General features: G+C 45.7%; 1 protein-coding gene across 1 annotated transcript in view; it reads left to right on the top strand.

Moving 5' to 3' along the window:
* The window catches only part of LOC121553785 (latent-transforming growth factor beta-binding protein 1), a 163456-nt gene that overhangs the window by 46462 nt on the left and 98357 nt on the right, over positions 1-18637 (top strand). Inside the window, exons 5-7 of the mRNA XM_045211486.1 lie at positions 4574-4741; positions 15270-15473; positions 15687-15991. Of these exons, the coding sequence (XP_045067421.1) occupies positions 4574-4741; positions 15270-15473; positions 15687-15991 (677 nt within the window). The remainder of the gene's footprint in view (positions 1-4573; positions 4742-15269; positions 15474-15686; positions 15992-18637) is intronic.

The following is an 18637-nucleotide window of genomic DNA, read 5'->3' as shown; positions in this document are numbered from 1 at the left end:
TTTAAACACTGGGCAGTTACTTTAATGTTATGCATCTGATATGCTGTACACCTGAAGGTATACTCTACTGTGTTGGCAGAGAATATACATCTTTTAACCTCCTGTTAGACTTTCCAGTGGGCGTCTGCTTAGGTAAATAAGGGTAGATGAACTAGCTGACCTGAAAGTGAATGGCTTCATGTCTGTCTGAGCAGACAGTCTCTGTGCTATTAATGGAGAAGTATGTAGACACAACAGACTCTGCAGGTCTCTGTGAGTCTGTCTGCATTTTCCTCCCACTCCCCTCTGGGGCCCTTGTGCCTGAAGTCCTCAGGCAGCCCCAGCCTGGCCACACAACTACAAATAAACCCAGTCCACTTTGATATAGCTCCAGTGTGGGACCACCAGGGATATGGCCAGACATCAGAGAGATAGAGACGCAGAGGAGGGAGGGGAGACAGAAAGCGAGAAGGGACGAAAGGGAAGATACAGTAGAGGTCATAAAAAGGAAAAGGAATGCATCTGTACAAGGGCACAATAGAACCATGCCCCCCTCCCCCCTCTGCCTTCTGCCCATTAAAAAAATAGTCAAGCCACACAAAGCTTTTCTCCATATTGCGAAACACTTACAGTAGATACCCATGTCACAGTGAATGGCCTCTCAGGCCTTCGGCTCCAAATTAGTAGGGACGTCACTGTTGGTTTTAGCCCAGTATGCGGTGGTGTCGGTGTGCTGCCTGCCTGCTTGAGTAGCAGACAGGGGAGAATGTTTGTACTCATAAATCGCCCGCAGCCTTCCTGTCAGCCCTCACCCACGTGACAGACAGCCTGTCAGCAGCTTGCTATGGTGCCGTGTCTGGGAAAGCCATTCTTCCTGCCCGTTCCTCAGCTCTACCACACAGACAGACAAACTAGGCTCCCGCTCTGAGCTGTATATCGTCGCGCTGGAAGGCTACACTTGGCCTCGGAGACTGCTGTCTTTCCCCCATACGGGGACCCATTGGACTCCTAGAGGTCCACCAGGGGGCTCAATAGAAGACCCTCTTTTCCCTTGCAGACTCGCTCTCTCCATACCCCCCTCCCCATCCCTCCAGTCTAGCCCCCCTGTGTCCCCATGTGTTCCCTGCTGAATGATGTCTGTGTTCTCTCTAAGGCGCCCATCCAGCTTCTCTCTCCATATGCTCCACAGAGCTGGGGATGTCTGCAGAGTAGGGATGGAGGGAGGGCTGCTGGGGGTTTGAAGGCGGACATGTTTCATCATTGCTGAGGCCAGGGACTCTGTGCTCCGAGCCGTGTCAGAGTGGTTAAGGCTTGTGTTGAACAGGGGGCAGGGGAAGACCCCTCTACAGATCCCTCTATAGATCTCCATGTGCTGGGGAATGTGATGTGTTTCCAAGGCCTCTCCTGTCCGTACATCTCCATACCCCCTGTCAGTGGTGATACCCAGGCCTTCACTGAATGAAAGTGCTTGTGGTAGTAGCATAAGCACCCAGAAACCCCAGAACGTAAAGAGCTACAAACTACTGGAAGGTAATGGCCGAATGATGCTCAGCCCCCAGAGAGAAGCCAGAACGTTTTTGGGTCACGGTGAAACGAGGTGATGGATTGAAACCGCCATAATACGGCGAATGCCAGAGCCAGAGTGCAGAGAGACTGGCAAAATATACTTTCTAAACTCTTTTAAATACTATGTCTATTATGTACAGTTGAAGTCGGAAGTTTACATACACCTTAGCCAAATACATTCAAACTCAGTTTTTCACAATTCCTGACATTTAATCCTAGTATAAGTTCCCTGTTTTAGGTCAGTTAGGATCACCACTTTATTTTAAGAATGTGAAATATCCGAATAATAATAGAGAGAATTATTTATTTTAGCTTTTATTTCTTTCATCACATTCGCGGTGGGTCAGAAGTTAACATACACTCAATTAGTATTTGGTAGCATCGCCTTTAAATAGTTTAACTTGGGTCAAATGTTTCGGGTAGCCTTCCACAAGCTTCCCACAATAAGTTGGGTGAATTTTTGGCCCATTCCTCCTGACAGAGCTGGTGTAACTGACTCAGGTTTGTAGGCCTCCTTGCTCGCACACCCTTTTTCAGTTCTGCCCACAAATTTCTATAGGATTGAGGTCAGGGCTTTGTGATGGCCACTCCAATACCTTAACTTTGTTGTCCTTAAGTCATTTTGCCACAACTTTGGAAGTATGCTTGGGGTCATTGTCCATTTGGAAGACCCATTTGCGACCAAGCTTTAACTTCCTGACTGATGTCTTGAGATGTTGCTTCAATATATCCACATCATTTTCCTTCCTCATGATCCCATCTATTTTGTGAAGTGCACCAGTCCCTCCTGCAGCAAAGCACCCCCACAGCATGATGCTGCCACCCCCGTGCTTCACGGCTGGGATGGTGTTCTTCGCTTGCAAGTAACCCCCTTTTTCCTCCAAACATAACGATGGTCATTATGGCCAAACAGTTCTATTTTTGTTTCTTCAGACCAGAGGACATTTCTCCAAAAAGTACGATCTTTGTCCCCATGTGCAGTTGCAAACCGTAGTCTGGCTTTTTTATGGCGGTTTTGGAGCAGTGGCTTCTTCCTTGCTGAGCGGCCTTTCAGGTTATGTCGATATAGGACTCGTTTTACTGTGGATATAGATACTTTTGTACCTGTTTCCTCCAGCATCTTCACAAGGTCCTTTGCTGTTGTTCTGGGATTGATTTGCACTTTTCGCACCAAGGTACGTTCATCTTTAGGAGACAGAACGCGTCTCCTTCCTGAGCGGTATGACGGCTGTGTGGTCCCATGGTGTTTATACTTGCGTACTATTGTTTGTACAGATGAACGTGGTACCTTCGGGCGTTTGGAAATTGCTCCCAAGGATGAACCAGACTTGTGGAGGTCTGCAATTTGTTTTCTGATGTCTTGGCTGATTTCTTTTGATTTTTCCATGATGTCAAGCAAAGAGGCACTGAGTTTGAAGGTAGGCCTTGAAATACATCCACAGGTACACCTCCAATTGACTCAAATGCCATGACATCATTTTCTGGAATTTTCCAAGCTGTTTAAAGGCACAGTCAACTTAGTGTATGTAAACTTCTGACCCACTGGAATTGTGATACAGTGAATTATAAGTGAAGTAATCTGTCTGTGAACAATTGTTGGAAAAAATACTTGTGTCATGCACAAAGTAGATGTCCTAACCGACTTGCCAAAACTATAGTTTGTTAACAAGACATTTGTGGAGTGGTTGAAAAAGAAGTTTTAATGACTCCAACCTAAGTGTATGTAAACTTCTGACTTCAACTGTATATGATACAGTTGGCTCACGTTTAAAACCAACTGTCTATTAGTCTTTGGTTTTTGACTACATCATATTAGTTCCCCTTTATATCTACATATTTTTTTTCACCTTATAGCAATTATTAAGACAGCCCAAAGCCTCTAATTCAGTGGTTTAGCCTGCTCTCTGGTTTAGAGAAAAAGCCCTCTCTCCCCTTGGCAATGCTCGCTGCATCTCTGCTCTGTCTGGTGTGAACAGCTGACAGCCGCAGACGAAACGTTGAGCTCAGGAGTCTGGGGTTTGGGGGAAGTTTGGACCGGTGGGGGGGGCTGCCAAAAAATAAAGAGAAGACGTAGAGAGAGACGTTGGTGCAGGGAAAAGGAAGAAGTGAATGGGAGAAAACAGGAAGGGGAGCTGAGGTACTTTCTATAGAGACTTGTGTCACTGGTTACAGAAAAGGTAAAAGGGTAAAGTTGGAGGAGGATAGACTGGGAAGGGATGTGGTAGACCCAGGACAGATGTTTGTGGTCAATGCTCTTCTCTCTGTCTTGCTAGTCTCTCTCTCTTTCTCTGTCTGTATCTGTATCTGTGCCTGTCTGTCTGTTTCATATGAGGGCTGGGTTTGGTGTTGAGGGAGAGGAATGGGCGGGCGGACAGGCGGGTAGACTCTTTTTTTTCTTCTCAGTAACGTGGGCAGGCGTGACTTCATCCTAAAGTGAAGAGCGAGAAAGCGAGAGAGAGGAGGTGATCTCAGGAGGACACACAGCAAAGCATTTTGGGAGGGCTTTCTTTCAAACAGAGGTGCCAAAGTCCTTGAAAATGTGCTAGATGGGAGATAGAAGAGAAAGGGGGATGAGCAGAGAAGCCTGGGCCGACTAGGCTGCCATGCCCACTCTTTGTCCGTCTTGGAAAAAAACATTGCATTGTGATCTGCCAATACCCACCTCTCAGGGAACTTGACTTTTGATGAAGAATTGGAGTGCATCCCAGAGTTTTGTTTGCTGAGCTTTCTCCCTCTGTTTTTTCTCTTTCCCTCCTCATGTTTCAGAGTCGCCACCGGATTTAGGAGCAGTTGGAGAGAGAGGGGGAATTAAAGAGAAAGATAGAGGGAAAAGAGAGACACAACAGGAGTATATGTGAATAGAGGACAACAGTCGTTTCAGTTATTGTTTTGACTGAAACTCTTTGTTCGTGATCGTTCGTGACAGGTACACAGGGTGATACTAACTAACCAATGGATACGAGACTGACGAGACTCTCCCTTCTCTCCCTCTCCTTTCTGCTGCTGTGCTGTGCTTCCCGGCTGGCAGTGGGGAACCACACGGGCCGGATCAAGGTGGTCTTCACACCCACCATCTGCAAGGTGACCTGCACGGGGGGCCAGTGCCAGAACAACTGTGAGCTGGGCAACACCACCACCATTATCAGTGAGAATGGCCGTGCCGCAGACACCCTCACCGCCCCCAACTTCAGAGTAGGTGAGTGATCTCCGGTTCACCTTATCATCACCCCTCCCCATCTGTTTCCGTCTTGTGCTCATCCGATGTGGTTGCTGCCTTGTGCCTGGTGCATGATGGGATATAAGGCATCTGAATTTAGGGTGGTTATTGTGCTGTGTGTGTGTGTGTGTGTGTGTGTGTGTGTGCACGCGTTTAGGGCAATACAATGAGATCTGTCATGTACGTTCTATGTCTCACACTCTCTGCATTCTGGATGAGGTGTTAAACTATTTTGATGATTAATGTTTACATTACTGCATTTTCCTGCATAACAGTATAGTATCTGACACACATAGTATATAAAATATAAAAATGACTGTTCAATACAGGAGCACAATAGGTGGGTGTTGCACAGACCCTGGAAAAGTCTGCCTCAGTCCTTATAAGGAGCTCACCACTGTCTGCTGTATCCTGTTCTTGACACAGACATCTGGGAAGACCCAAAGAAGATGAATTCCTGTCTGACTCAGCAGCAGACACAGATATGAGAGCTCTGACTCTGGTTCTGTGACTCACGGTCAATGTGGCTATCCCTATAGAGTCAGCATTCATGATGCATATTGTACAGTTTGACGTTATTGATTGGGCCATAGTAAAAACCTAATTATAACTCTTCACTATGTATTGTGTTACTAATTTTATGGTTGAAGATACTTATTTGAATCATCACTAAATACCTATATATTGGAATGCAAAATGTGCAGTATAGCGTAGCAAATGTAGCAGTCTTTTCCTGCTCTTTTGTGCAGATCTGCAGCCTAGGGTGCTGCTCTGTCTGTGTGACTGTCTCTTTAAATGAGAGCACCTGGTGTAGTGTCAGCCTAATGTACCTGTCGAGACACGCAATCTGTTCCAGGCCTGCTCTTCCCTCCCTGCTGAGAGCCAAGAGAGCTATGAAGTAGCACAAGTCCTGAGCCTAGAAAGTGGAGAGCTGAGTTTTATTTACAGTGTGCAGGCCATCTCGTGTAGTCCCGTGTAGCTCAGTTGGTAGAGCATGGCGTTTGCAACGCCAGGGTTGTGGGTTCGTTTCCCACGGGGGACCAGTATAAAACATTTTTTACAAAAATGTATGCACTCACTAACTGTAAGTCGCTCTGGATAAGAGCGTCTGCTAAATGTAAATGTACATCTCCAGCAGCAGAAATTGAATAAATCCCATGTTTGTTTATCATACCTGAGTGATGAAGGGAGAGTGTTGCTTCATTATAAGAAAAGGGGGGATGTGTCCCTGCTTGCAACATGGTGTTGGCCAAATAACACGCTTACCAAGCCCATAACAAGCTTTAGTTGATTTGTGACTCATTTATCCAGGGCGAGGTGTAACTGTACTTTTTACCCACTTAACACTGTACTAAATGCCACTCTGCTGTTGAAGGCTCTGCAAAGGAACATTTTACTTTACAGTCCTGTGGAAAGAGGTTTATTAATCGTGGTGGATTGTGCTGCACTGTTATTACCACATTTTGTGCAATTAAAACACAATACATCCATTGAGAATATGAATGTGAACATTTCTTCTGGGCTTCTGTCCTGCCTAGTCAGCGCTTAGGGCTGGAGGCCTGGTGGTTTTGGGCTGCCACATTACCCTCCGTTGCCGATGGAGACAGCCCCTCTCCTCTCCTGCAGTCCAACTCCGCTAGACATGCATCTGGAAAGAGAGAAGGACACAGCTGCACAGTTTACTACTGTACAGTCTACTGGCTGGCAGATTATATAACGGTCTCATTTGGTTTCCATATCAGCTCCATACTGATAAGGGAATAAAGTTTATCCCTCCCTTTCTCTCTCTCTCTCGCTCTCTCTCTCGCTCTCGCTCTCGCTCTCGCTCTCGCTCTCGCTCTCGCTCTCGCTCTCGCTCTCGCTCGCTCTCTCTCTCTCTCTCTCTCTCTCTGTCTCTCTCTCTCTCTCCCACTCTTTTCGACCCCTCTTCTCTGTCTCTCTACTGTCACAGTATTCTATGGGGGACAAGGAACCCTTTTAGAGTGTTGTTTTTCCATACCTCAGTGGTCTGTCTCAGGCCCAGACTTTTGGGCGTATTGGGTCCTAGGTGTGTGCAGTGCCTGTCTAAGTATTGTGAGCCTCCTGGATCAGCCCAGGCTTCCTTATTAAAGATGGCCATGGCTGTCAGTTCATTTTGTGTGTCAGCTGAGCTGTAGACAATATCACCACATTTAGGGTCAGATTAAACTAAATTGATTTTTGGGGAAGTCAAGATGGAGGGAAGTATATTCAACATTATTCTACCCGTTCTCTTCATATAGCACCTATACAAATATGTCCCATTTTGGGAGAGAGGTAAAGAAAGAAGCTGACCGATTTTCTTGGCTCTCGGGCCAATTCCATTAAATTTCTAATTCCTCTGGTAACCTGTTCAGTTTTTACAGAGGTGATGAGGGCTGTTGACTTTGGGTGGAGGTAGTTGTCTGGAGGCCTATGTGTCTGGAGTCCTGTATGAGACTTGATTAATGAGCATTACACACTAATAGTTCATTTAGGCTTTCACTGGGCCAAAGGAGTGTAATCAGGTGTTTGGTCAGTGCCTAATTGGAAGCATGTGGCTCCCGAGGAGGAAAAAAGTCTGCAGCCGTCTCTCTCTCTCTGTCTGCCCTGTAAAGGAGAGTGCCAGGTATTTCACCGAAACACTTTCACTGATTTTATAGGCTCCCTTCACTCCCACGTACGCAAGTTGTGGCTGGGGGATCATCTGGTGGAGAATAAAACCTGTAGCTATAGAGGAAAGGGAGAGTCCAGAGGTTGCCAGTGAGGGACCATGCTGGGGAGTTTATGAGCTGTGCAGCGCCAGCCTTAGATGGAGTTGGAGATGGCTGGAGTCGACTAATCCTCTTGTAGCTGTCATTTCCTCCTTGTCAGATTTCATTAGCTTATATTTTCATTAGCTGCACTGTCATTTTTTCCTCCCTACATGTTTTTTTCTTCTTCGTAGATTTCTTTTTTTGTCATCCCTACCTGGCAGTCAGGAAAGCGTGGCACTGTATTTACAGTCTCAGTAGACGGGCTGCCTGTGGTGGAGGGGGGAAGCGATGGGGGCTTCTCCTGCTGCCAGAGCCTGTGCCCTCAGTAAACACCAGGCGCTAGCCTCTACCGTGAGTCTAGGGTTGCCTTGTCTGGGCCAACCTGCCTTTCTGCTCTATCAACTAAGTGGGATTTTTCTGTGAAGTGCCAGACGCCGCGTCTTAAAATCTCATTAGACACCCAGGGGCCATGCACTGTGCTGCTGCTGACCCAGCCTCCTCTAATCACATTGCCTAGGCCCGTGGAGGGAGCATGGCAGCCTGCCTTAATGAACAACCTCCAGGGCTTCGGTCCTCACTCTCTTTCACTCTCTCACGCTCCACTCCTCAGTGGATGAGGAGGAAATGAGTCAGTGTGGTTGTGTATGTGCTTGTTTCTGTTTGTGCATGGGTGTTCACTGTATCTGTGTGTGTGTGTGTGTGTCCACTGTCCACCAGGTGAAGTAGTCTCATTAAACTATTTTATTCTGTGTGGTAGTCAGAGGAAACATCTGGAGCGCATAAGACTGGGGACTGAGGTACGGTCAGTCACTCTTTCTGACTCAGCTGATTAAACGCAGGTTAGCGTTTTTTGTCATGAATCTTGTTCTGGTCACTAGCTGTCACAGCCACAAAGTCATAAAATCTTATTTTAAACCTAACCTTAACCCGAACCATACTGGTAACCCTAATGCCTAACCCTAACCTTAAATTAGGACCAAAAAGCACATTTTTGTTTTCATGAATTTTTACAATAGCCAATTTTGACTTTGCAGCTGGCCTATCTAAAGAGAAATTGCTCAGTCCTCATAATAAATGCATGTGTTCCCAGTGCTACCTGAGGTTGGATGAGGTAACTGTCAGCAAATATTGAATATCTTACGAGTCGTGGATTTGAGTGTGTGGATTTAGTTTCCCTTGAATTCTATTACTTTGATTTCCCTTAAGTGTCTGTCTATCAGAGGTGAATCAGATTAGGTCTGATAAAGTTAATAGCCGTTTGAAACAGTGGCATTTCCCTTCCCATCCTGTCATGTTTTGCCACACAGCTTCAGTAGCTTGTTTCCTGCCCACAACAAGATGAGTATGTAACCATTGTGTCTGAGTGCCTTTAGAGGTGTTCGGGGGGCTGTTCTGGGGCGCCATTCGCCCCAGTAATCAGTCCATGGTGTGATGATTTCATTAGCCTCTGGGAACCACAGCTATGGCTTCTGGTTAGACCTCTGACATCACACTGTGAGGGCTACAGAGGAGGAGGGCAAACCTGATGTCTGTCAGCAAGAAACACTTATTAGTTACTCATCACATTAGGCGTTGTGATGGACATTTCTAATGCACGGATAAACTACTAAATTACTAGTAAATTACTATTTATTATACACTGCTCAAAAAAATAAAGGGAACACTAAAATAACACATCCTAGATCTGAATGAATGAAATAATCTTATTAAATACTTTTTTCTTTACATAGTTGAATGTGCTGACAACAAAATCACACAAATTATCAATGGAAATCAAAGTTATCAACCCATGGAGGTCTGGATTTGGAGTCACCCTCAAAATTAAAGTGGAAAACCACACTACAGGCTGATCCAACTTTGATGTAATGTCCTTAAAACAAGTCAAAATGAGGCTCAGTAGTGTGTGTGGCCTCCACGTGCCTGTATGACCTCCCTACAACGCCTGGGCATGCTCCTGATAAGGTGGTGGATGGTTTCCTGAGGGATCTCCTCCCAGACCTGGACTAAAGCATCCGCCAACTCCTGGACAGTCTGTGGTGCAACGTGGCGTTGGTGGATGGAGCGAGACATGATGTCCCAGATGTGCTCAATTGGATTCAGGTCTGGGGAACGGGCGGGCCAGTCCATAGCATCAATGCCTTCCTCTTGCAGGAACTGCTGACACACTCCAGCCACATGAGGTCTAGCATTGTCTTGCATTAGGAGGAACTCAGGGCCAACCGCACCAGCATATGGTCTCACAAGGGGTCTGAGGATCTCATCTCGGTACCTAATGGCAGTCAGGCTACCTCTGGCGAGCACATGGAGGGCTGTGCGGCCCCCCAAAGAAATGCCACCCCACACCATGACTGACCCACCGCCAAACCGGTCATGCTGGAGGATGCTGCAGGCAGCAGAACGTTCTCCACGGCGTCTCCAGACTCTGTCACGTGCTCAGTGTGAACCTGCTTTCATCTGTGAAGAGCACAGGGCGCCAGTGGCGAATTTGCCAATCTTGGTGTTCTCTGGCAAATGCCAAACGTCCTGCACGGTGTTGGGCTTTAAGCACAACCCCCACCTGTGGATGTCGGGCCCTCATACCACCCTCATGGAGTCTGTTTCTGACCGTTTGAGCAGACACATGCACATTTGTGGCCTGCTGGAGGTCATTTTGCAGGGCTCTGGCAGTGCTCCTCCTGCTCCTCCTTGCACAAAGGTGGAGGTAGCAGTCCTGCTGCTGGGTTGTTGCCCTCCTACGGCCTCCTCCACGTCTCCTGATGTACTGGCCTGTCTCCTGGTAGCGCCTCCATGCTCTGGACACTACGCTGACAGACACAGCAAACCTTCTTGCCACAGCTCGCATTGATGTGCCATCCTGGATGAGCTGCACTACCTGAGCCACTTGTGTGGGTTGTAGACTCCGTCTCATGCTACCACTAGAGTGAAAGCACCGCCAGCATTCAAAAGTGACCAAAACATCAGCCAGGAAGCATAGGAACTGAGAAGTGGTCTGTGGTCACCACCTGCAAAACCAGTCCTTTATTGGGGGTGTCTTGCTAATTGCCTATAATTTCCACCTGTTGTCTATTCCATTTGCACAACAGCATGTGAAATGTATTGTCAATCAGTGTTGCTTCCTAAGTGGACAGTTTGATTTCACAAAAGTGTGATTGACTTGGAGTTACATTGTGTTGTTTAAGTGTTCCCTTTATTTTTTTGAGCAGTGTATTTCATTGAGCTTTCATTGAGCTTTATTTTGTATTGCTCTTTGTATTCACTTACTTCGTTTTTCTGTTGATGCATTGTCGAGAGGGGAACCTGCAAGTAAGCATTTCATTGCACTGTGTACTCCATGTACACAATAAAGTGGTAAGTTTATTATTGCCTCCAGAACATCCAGAATTCTTTGGGGCATGGAAACGTTGCTCAGTTGGTATCAAGGGACCTAACGTGTGCCAGGAAAACATTCCCCACACCACCGCCACCAGCCTGTACCGTTGACACCAACAGGAACCGGGATTCGTAAGACCAGGCAATATTTTTCCACTCCTCAATTGTCCAATGTTGGTGATCACGTGCCAACTGGAGCCGCTTCTTCTTGTTTTTCGCTGATAGGAGTTTAACCCAGTATAGTAATCTGCTGCAATAGCCCATCCGTGACAAGGATGGACGAGTTGTGCGTTCCGAAATGCCGATCTGCACTTCATGAGAGCCCATGAACTCATGTTCCGCAACATTTCTATAGGCTATGCAATTGCGTGAGAAAACAGAGTGATGGCCTCTATTAAAAAGAGGAGGATCCCATCAGCTTTCTATAGGCTAGGCCTACTGTATCTATTTCTCAACTTTCCTAATATTAAGCACATTGCTTCTCTTTATAACGGGAGTGTAGCCTACCTGGCTGGCATGAAAATGAACCACGGGAAAAGTGTCCTCCATTTGCTATTTAAGTCCATAAATTACATGTATTTTTTTTCCCCTGCCCCTGTTTTGAGACAGGTGCATGATAATGGTCCATTCTAAAACAAATTTCACACATATTATTTTATTTTAATTTGGGATCTATCGCATCCCACAACTGTCCCAGACTATGTTTGGAATATTTATTTCGCACACAGAATAGAATAGGTCAACTTTGTGTGCCTCGGAATTGTATAAGGACGCGCGCAGTTGTGTCCTATGTGTCTGTCTTCACTTGTAGCCTGTGAGAAAGACCTTATCACGTGACGTGCATTGGCAATAAGAATTGAGCTATCTGAGAGAGCCGTGTGAGTGAGAGGTGCTTCACCGCACGCAGCCGGGAGAAGGGAATTATAATTATTATATATCAGCCCAAAGGCACAACGGCCACTGGCCGCAAAAGGCGTGGATTTTTTTACGGGGCATTACGGCCACACAAGGGGATGCCACTGGGAAATTCGAGGCATTATCAAGTGCTTGTCAAATTGTGAATGAGAGACTGATGAAATGTGTGCAGCCTGTGCAAATAACAAAGCAAAGCTCATGCCTTTCATGCATCATGCAGCCTTAGAATGTATAAAAAATTTAAATGTTGGGCAATATGTTTTGATCACAACTAAAGTTGCATAAATAACTCTAAATTAAGCATATAGGAAGACCTGTTTCTTTGTTAATCGCTCAACACAGATTAGCCGCATGTGCGCACTCCCTCAGAAATCTTTAGGAGAAAACATCCATTCTATTTTATTCAGCTATGTTCAATTGTATTCTTCATACTATAAAATAAGCCACGGACTTCTAAGCAAATCTTGTCTGCTAAATGAACTAGTGTAGCCCACAGCCATATGGCATAGCCAGATCAGAGCCTAACATAAGGACAAGGACTATGCTATTCTGTTATAGACAGTTCTGAAATAGACAGTATTTTCTTTCATATCATGTTTCTTTAGACCTGTATAAAATACATAATGGTTTTATTGTGATGGTGTAGGCTATGGATTTATTAGACTTTTTAAAATGTAGGTGTTCCAAAGGTCTGTATTAGTGGCTTGTAGGCTATGCGTGGAAGCCAGGAGATGCTAAATATGTTTATGTTAATTAACGGTCAATTACCTTGAGACCAGCAGTTATTTGCTTGACGATCACCAGCTGACAAAATGTTATGACTGCCACTGCCGTAATCATACCACGCTCAAAGTCACTTAGGTCACTCGTTTTACCCATTCTAATGTTCAATCGAACAGTAACTGAATGCCTCGATGCCTGTCTGTCTGCTTTATAGTATATAGCAAACCACGGCCACGTGACTCACTGTCTGTAGGAGCGAACCATTTTCATGAACGGGGTGGTGTACCTAATAAACTGTGTATATCATGTGTATATGACAAATAAACTAACTTGAACAAGATAAACCTCATCCATAGAGCCCGGAGTTGTTCCTGGTCAGGTCACGTGGTCAGGAAAAATGTATGGCCATACATACTCATCCAATATGGTTTGATGTGGGTTCCACCAAACCAATGATTATCATGTATAGCTTCTCTCTGTTTAAATAACCAGTCTTGCTACGTTTGTCAACCAGTTTGATTGGCCAAATACACCCTCTCAAAGCACATTTTACATGGATCCTGTCTCTTCTAGACATCCCAAATGTAAACAATAACCCGTAGTCCCTGAGATGTCTTTGTATATCAAACAGGAAATCACCTGATGCTCCTAATGCCACAGGCTGCATGGTAATGTCATGGGCCAGGCCTGGCAGGGGGTTGGCTGGGGCTGGGCAGAGTCAGAGAGGACTTCAAACAGCAGTGTGTAGCAGGAGCCTGCATGGGCCAGAGAGAATCCGAGGCAGCAAGGATGTGAGGTTTGGGAGCGGTGTTGTTGTCACCATAATGAGAGGGTTGGGGAGAGGCATATCCTACCAAACTGTGCTTGTCCTTTTCTAGGGAAAACACACTCAATTAAACAAAAGACATGAATGCTATTTGTTTACAGTACAGTAGTGACTGGGATGCACTGAACACAAGGCCTATAGGCCACAGGACAAAGAATCAGCCTCTTTCTTTGTAGCTACAGTAGGAATGTTGTTATTATAGATGGAACATGTTTAACTTTCTCTACAATGAATTTGAAACACCCTTTCAACTTGAAACACTAGGCTAAGATTGCCTCCTAAGGCCTGAAAAGCATGTGATTAAATTACCTGTATGTGTGGAACATTATAACACATTACACCTTCCAGGAATTTCAGCTGTGCTTGACATGCTTTCCTACAACTTGTAATGGAGTGCCAGAAGAGAGTGATTACTAGTTCCCTCTCGCTCAATTGAGCAATTGACTCATGGTTTGCTGAGGAGATTCCTGCACTGGTAGAAAGGACGACAGACCCAGGCAGCCAAGATATTCCTCATAGGCAGCAGGTATTCCCATTGGGGGGAACTGAGGCAGACAGGGTGGTTGAGTGTCAGTAGTATCTCCACCCCACCCCCAACCAACTGCGTATATGTCTGGGTGACTCTGGGGAGACAAAACTGAGGACTAGGCAGCAGAGTCCAATACAAACACGCACGCGCTCCACACTCTGTCCCCTCCCAGTCTCTGTCTGCTAGCCGGCTCCTGGCTGGGCTGACAGCTTGATTCATGCCGCCGACCCACACGCCATTGACACATATTTCAAATACACTGGGGGGATTCGGTTCCTTCAGCTCTTTTCCAGAAGACGCCTCGGCAAACTAACCCTCCACAGAATGTCCTTCAGCTTCGCAATTATTGAAAATTACTGCCTGAATGGAGCAGTTAATGTTCTAATTTAAATTCTATATTTTTCATTCGTTTTTTTCTGGCTTGTGGTGCATGGTTAGTGGAGGTGAGTGGTGTGGTGGCGTGTGCGGTGCTTGTGGAGACTAGCTGGAGCTATGAAGGAAATTCCTTTGTGGATGAATAAGCATTGGGTGACTGACAACTCTGAGAGAGAGAGAGAAAAGTGAGAATGGCACACTTACTCAATTTCTAGTATGAACAGCAAGGTATTTACAGTAAAGACCTTGAATTCCCAGTGTAATACTTTCCTGGGCATACCTCTGTCATGTGGTTTGGGTCTTAGCCTCAAGTAGCCTTATCTGGGCATGAGGTCTCCCTCAGAACCGGGCTGAGGAATTGATGACTGTCAGAGTCAGGATGGAAAACAAACCCTAGGGCTGAATAGCTGAATACATTACAGGCTCCTCAATTATGCCAGATTTGCTGAGGAATTATGCAGTCGCCAAGCGTAATGGATCATTTGGCATCCATCTCCTTGTGCCTTTGTGATGAATATTGATGGTGGGGGAGTCGGGCAGTGTTTGGACACTGAGCTGAATGCGTAAAGTCGTGGAACTCTGGAAGACAACGACAAAGATGTAAACGATGGCTGAACAACACAGGCTTTGTTCTCCTGGGTATGGATGGATCCATCATGCCTCTTAATGTTGCAGCTCGAGATTCCTGCTTCATATCTTGTTGTGCTAAAGCACAAACTTCCTCGATGAGGTCCTTGGCATATGGAGGCTTGAGTGGGAGAGAGCGAGAAAGCGCAATCAGAGAAAAAATAATATTGGAAGGTAACTCATCATGAAATGTCAAACACAGTTCGTAAACAGTGGTTGTTTTGTCTACTTGCTGTTTATTTAAAGGTTGATCAGTCTCCGAGTTAAACATTTTCCAAAAATAAACTGCTGTAAAGAGTTTGTGTGTGGCTGTGTGTGGGGAATGTCATTGGGTTCGCTGTCATCTGTGGGCACAGCTGGCTAAACTTCACGTTCTTTGTGTTTTTTTAGTGGTATGCCATCTGCCCTGCATGAATGGAGGAAAGTGCAGTGCCAGGGACAAGTGTCAGTGCCCGGCTACCTATACGGGGAAGTTCTGCCAGATGCCTGTTCAAAATGGGAATGGGCAGCAGCGCCAGAATGGGAAGCAGCAGACGTCCCAGATTCACTCCACTCACACTCTGCCCCTCACGTTCAGCAATGGACAGAACCCTGGTAAGATGGAGGGACTGAGTTCAAATACATGTACAGTTCTTCCAGGAATTTGTATTTTTTGAAAATTGGGTTAATTTTTTATCCGAAGGCATATAGGTAGAAATACGAAGGAGTATCCAATAAGTGTACATCTAAAGTGCGGTCGTAGAACATTAACTTGCTCTTTTCAATAACTTTGACCCCATGTATCCTCTTTTACCTTGTCTCCCCCAGTGAAATATGCCCCCAGCATCGTGAACATCCACGTGAAGCATCCTCCAGAGGCCTCGGTGCAGATCCATCAGGTCTCCCAGCTGGATGCCAATGGGCAGAAGGTGAAAGGCAATGGGCAGAATGGCCAATCGCAGACCCAGACCCAGACCCAGTCTCACTACACCTACCACCACTCAGACAGCAGACAGACGATCCAGGGACACAATATAATCTACCCCAACCAGCAGAGCTACGTCCCCCAGTACCAGCCCATCTCCTCCAAGAGCCAGTTGGGACGCTGCTTCCAGGAGACCACCGGCACACAGGTCAGAGAGGGACAGGGGGGAGGGCAGTGATGGAGAAAGAGGAGGGATAGAGGAGAAGAGGAAGAGAGGAAATCTGGAAGTGTTGAGAGTGCAGAGTGAGAATATTGGAAGACAGATCAGAGAAGGACAGAGGGAAAGGTGGGGGTTGGAGAAAGAGAGTGGAAATAAGAGGGAGAGAGAGAGAAAGAGCTATTGGTAGGCTTTGTGGATAAAGAAGGTAATGAGTTCTGCTTCAATGCCAGCCATTGATAACTCTTTGCATTTGAAAAAACACAATCAAAGGAGCTGTTTGTCCATCAAACTAATCTATGCTAATCGAAATTGATGTGTGTTTAGAGGACAAAAACAACCGTGACTCAAGTTAAATCAATCCAGGTGTGTAGAGCCTCTCATTTTTCAGTCTGCTGGCCTTTATACTCCGAGAATAAAGATGCTATCAACACCAAACAACTTTTCCCATTTAGAAATAGCTCCATAACTCATGTCAGTGCTTTAATGCATCCAAAGTTATTAGCAGTATTGGCACCTCGCCCGTCTTATCCACTTCAATTTGGTTTACATTTTGCAGTCAGATTGACATTATGGTGATAAGGCTCCATCAGCAGGCGAGGCGCTGAGGACTGTTCCCTTATCAGTGTGTGTCGATCTGAGGGAAGCTGGACGACAGGATGTGTTTTATAATAGAGCTGTTCTGTCTGAGAGTTGGAGTTGGAGTGACAGATGGGCGTATGTGGCAGAGGCTTCTAACGACCACGGATTACAAAAAGAAAGCCAGTCATGTTGCGGACACCAATGCTGCCCTACCCGACGAGCTAAACACCTTTTTCTCACACTTCGAGCCAAAAGACTCTGAGCTGCCGAGGAGAGCCCCTGAGGACAACGAGGGCTACGTGCTTACGGTCTCCACGGAAGACGTACAGTTGAAGTCGGAAGTTTACATACACTTAGGTTGGAGTCATTAAAACTCATTTTTCAACCACTCCACACATTTCTTGTTAACAAACTATCATTTTGGCAAGTCGGTTTGGACATCTACCTTGTGCATGACACAAGTAATTTTTCCAACAATTGTTTACAGACAGATTATTTCACTTATAATTCACTGTATCACAATTCCAGTGGGTCAGAAGTTTACATACACTAAGTTGACTGTGCCTTTAAACAGCTTGGAAAATTCCAGAAAATGATGTCATGGCATTTGAGTCAATTGGAGGTGTACCTGTGGATGTATTTCAAGGCCTACCTTCAAACTCAGTGCCTCTTTGCTTGACATCATGGGAAAATCAAAAGAAATCAGGCAAGACCTCAGAAAACAAATTGCAGACCTCCACAAGTCTGGTTCATCCTTGGGAGCAATTTCCAAATGCCTGAAGGTACCACGTTCATCTATACAAAACAATAGTACGCAAGTATAAACACCATGGGACCACGCAGCCGTCATACCGCTCAGGAAGGAGACGCGTTCTGTCTCCTAGAGATGAACGTACTTTGGTGCAAAAAGTGCAAATCAATCCCAGAACAACAGCAAAGGACCTTGTTAAGATGCTGGAGGAAACAGGTACAAAAGTATCTATATCCGAGTCCTATATCGACATAACCTGAAAGGCCACTCAGCAAGGAAGAAGCCACGGCTCCAAAACCACCTTAAAAAAGCCAGACTACGGTTTGCAACTGCACATGGGGACAAAGATCGTACTTTTTGGAGAAATGTCCTCTGGTCTGATGAAACAAAAATAGAACTGTTTGGCCATAATGACCATCGTTATGTTTGGAGGAAAAAGGGGGTATCTTGCAAGCCGAAGAACTCCATCCCAACCGTGAAGCACATGGGTGGCAGCATCATGCTGTGAGGGTGCTTTGCTGCAGGAGGGACTGGTGCACTTCACAAAATAGATGGCATCATGAGGAAGGAAAATGATGTGAATATATTGAAGCAACATCTCAAGACATCAGTCAGGAAGTTAAAGATTGGTCACAAATGGGTCTTCCAAATGGACAATGACCCCAAGCATACTGCCAAAGTTGTGGCAAAATGGCTTAAGGACAACAAAGTCAAGGTATTGGAGTGGCCATCACAAAGCCCTGACCTCAATCCTACAGAAAATGTGTGGGCAGAACTGAAAAAGCATGTGCGAGCAAGGAGGCCTACAAACCTGACTCAGTTACACCAGCTCCGTCAGGAGGAATGGGCCAAAATTTACCCAACTTATTGTGGGAAGCTTGTGGAAGGCTACCCGAAACGTTTGACCCAAGTTAAACAATTTAAAGGCAATGCTTCTGAATACTAATTGAGTGTATGTAATCTTCTGACCCACTGGGAATGTGATGAAAGAAATAAAAGCTGAAATAAATCATTCTCTCTACTATTATTCTGACATTTCACATTCTTAAAATAAAGTGGTGATCCTAACTGACCTAAAACAGGGAATCTGTACTAGGATTAAATGTCAGGAATTGTGAAAAACTGAGTTTAAATGTATTTGGCTAAGGTGTATGTAAACTTCCGACTTCAACTTCAAGTCATTCAAACGTGTTAACCCTCGCAAGGCTGCCGGCCCAGACGGCATCCCTAGCCGCGCCCTCCGAGCATGTGCAGAGCAACTAGCTGTAGTGTTTTTGGACATTTTCAATCTCTCTCTAACTCAG

This window comes from Coregonus clupeaformis, chromosome 37 (genome assembly GCF_020615455.1).
Source record: "Coregonus clupeaformis isolate EN_2021a chromosome 37, ASM2061545v1, whole genome shotgun sequence".
Lineage (NCBI taxonomy): Eukaryota > Metazoa > Chordata > Actinopteri > Salmoniformes > Salmonidae > Coregonus > Coregonus clupeaformis.
The sequence above is the reverse complement of the archived record's forward strand: the minus strand, read 5'-3'. Positions and strand labels throughout refer to the sequence as shown.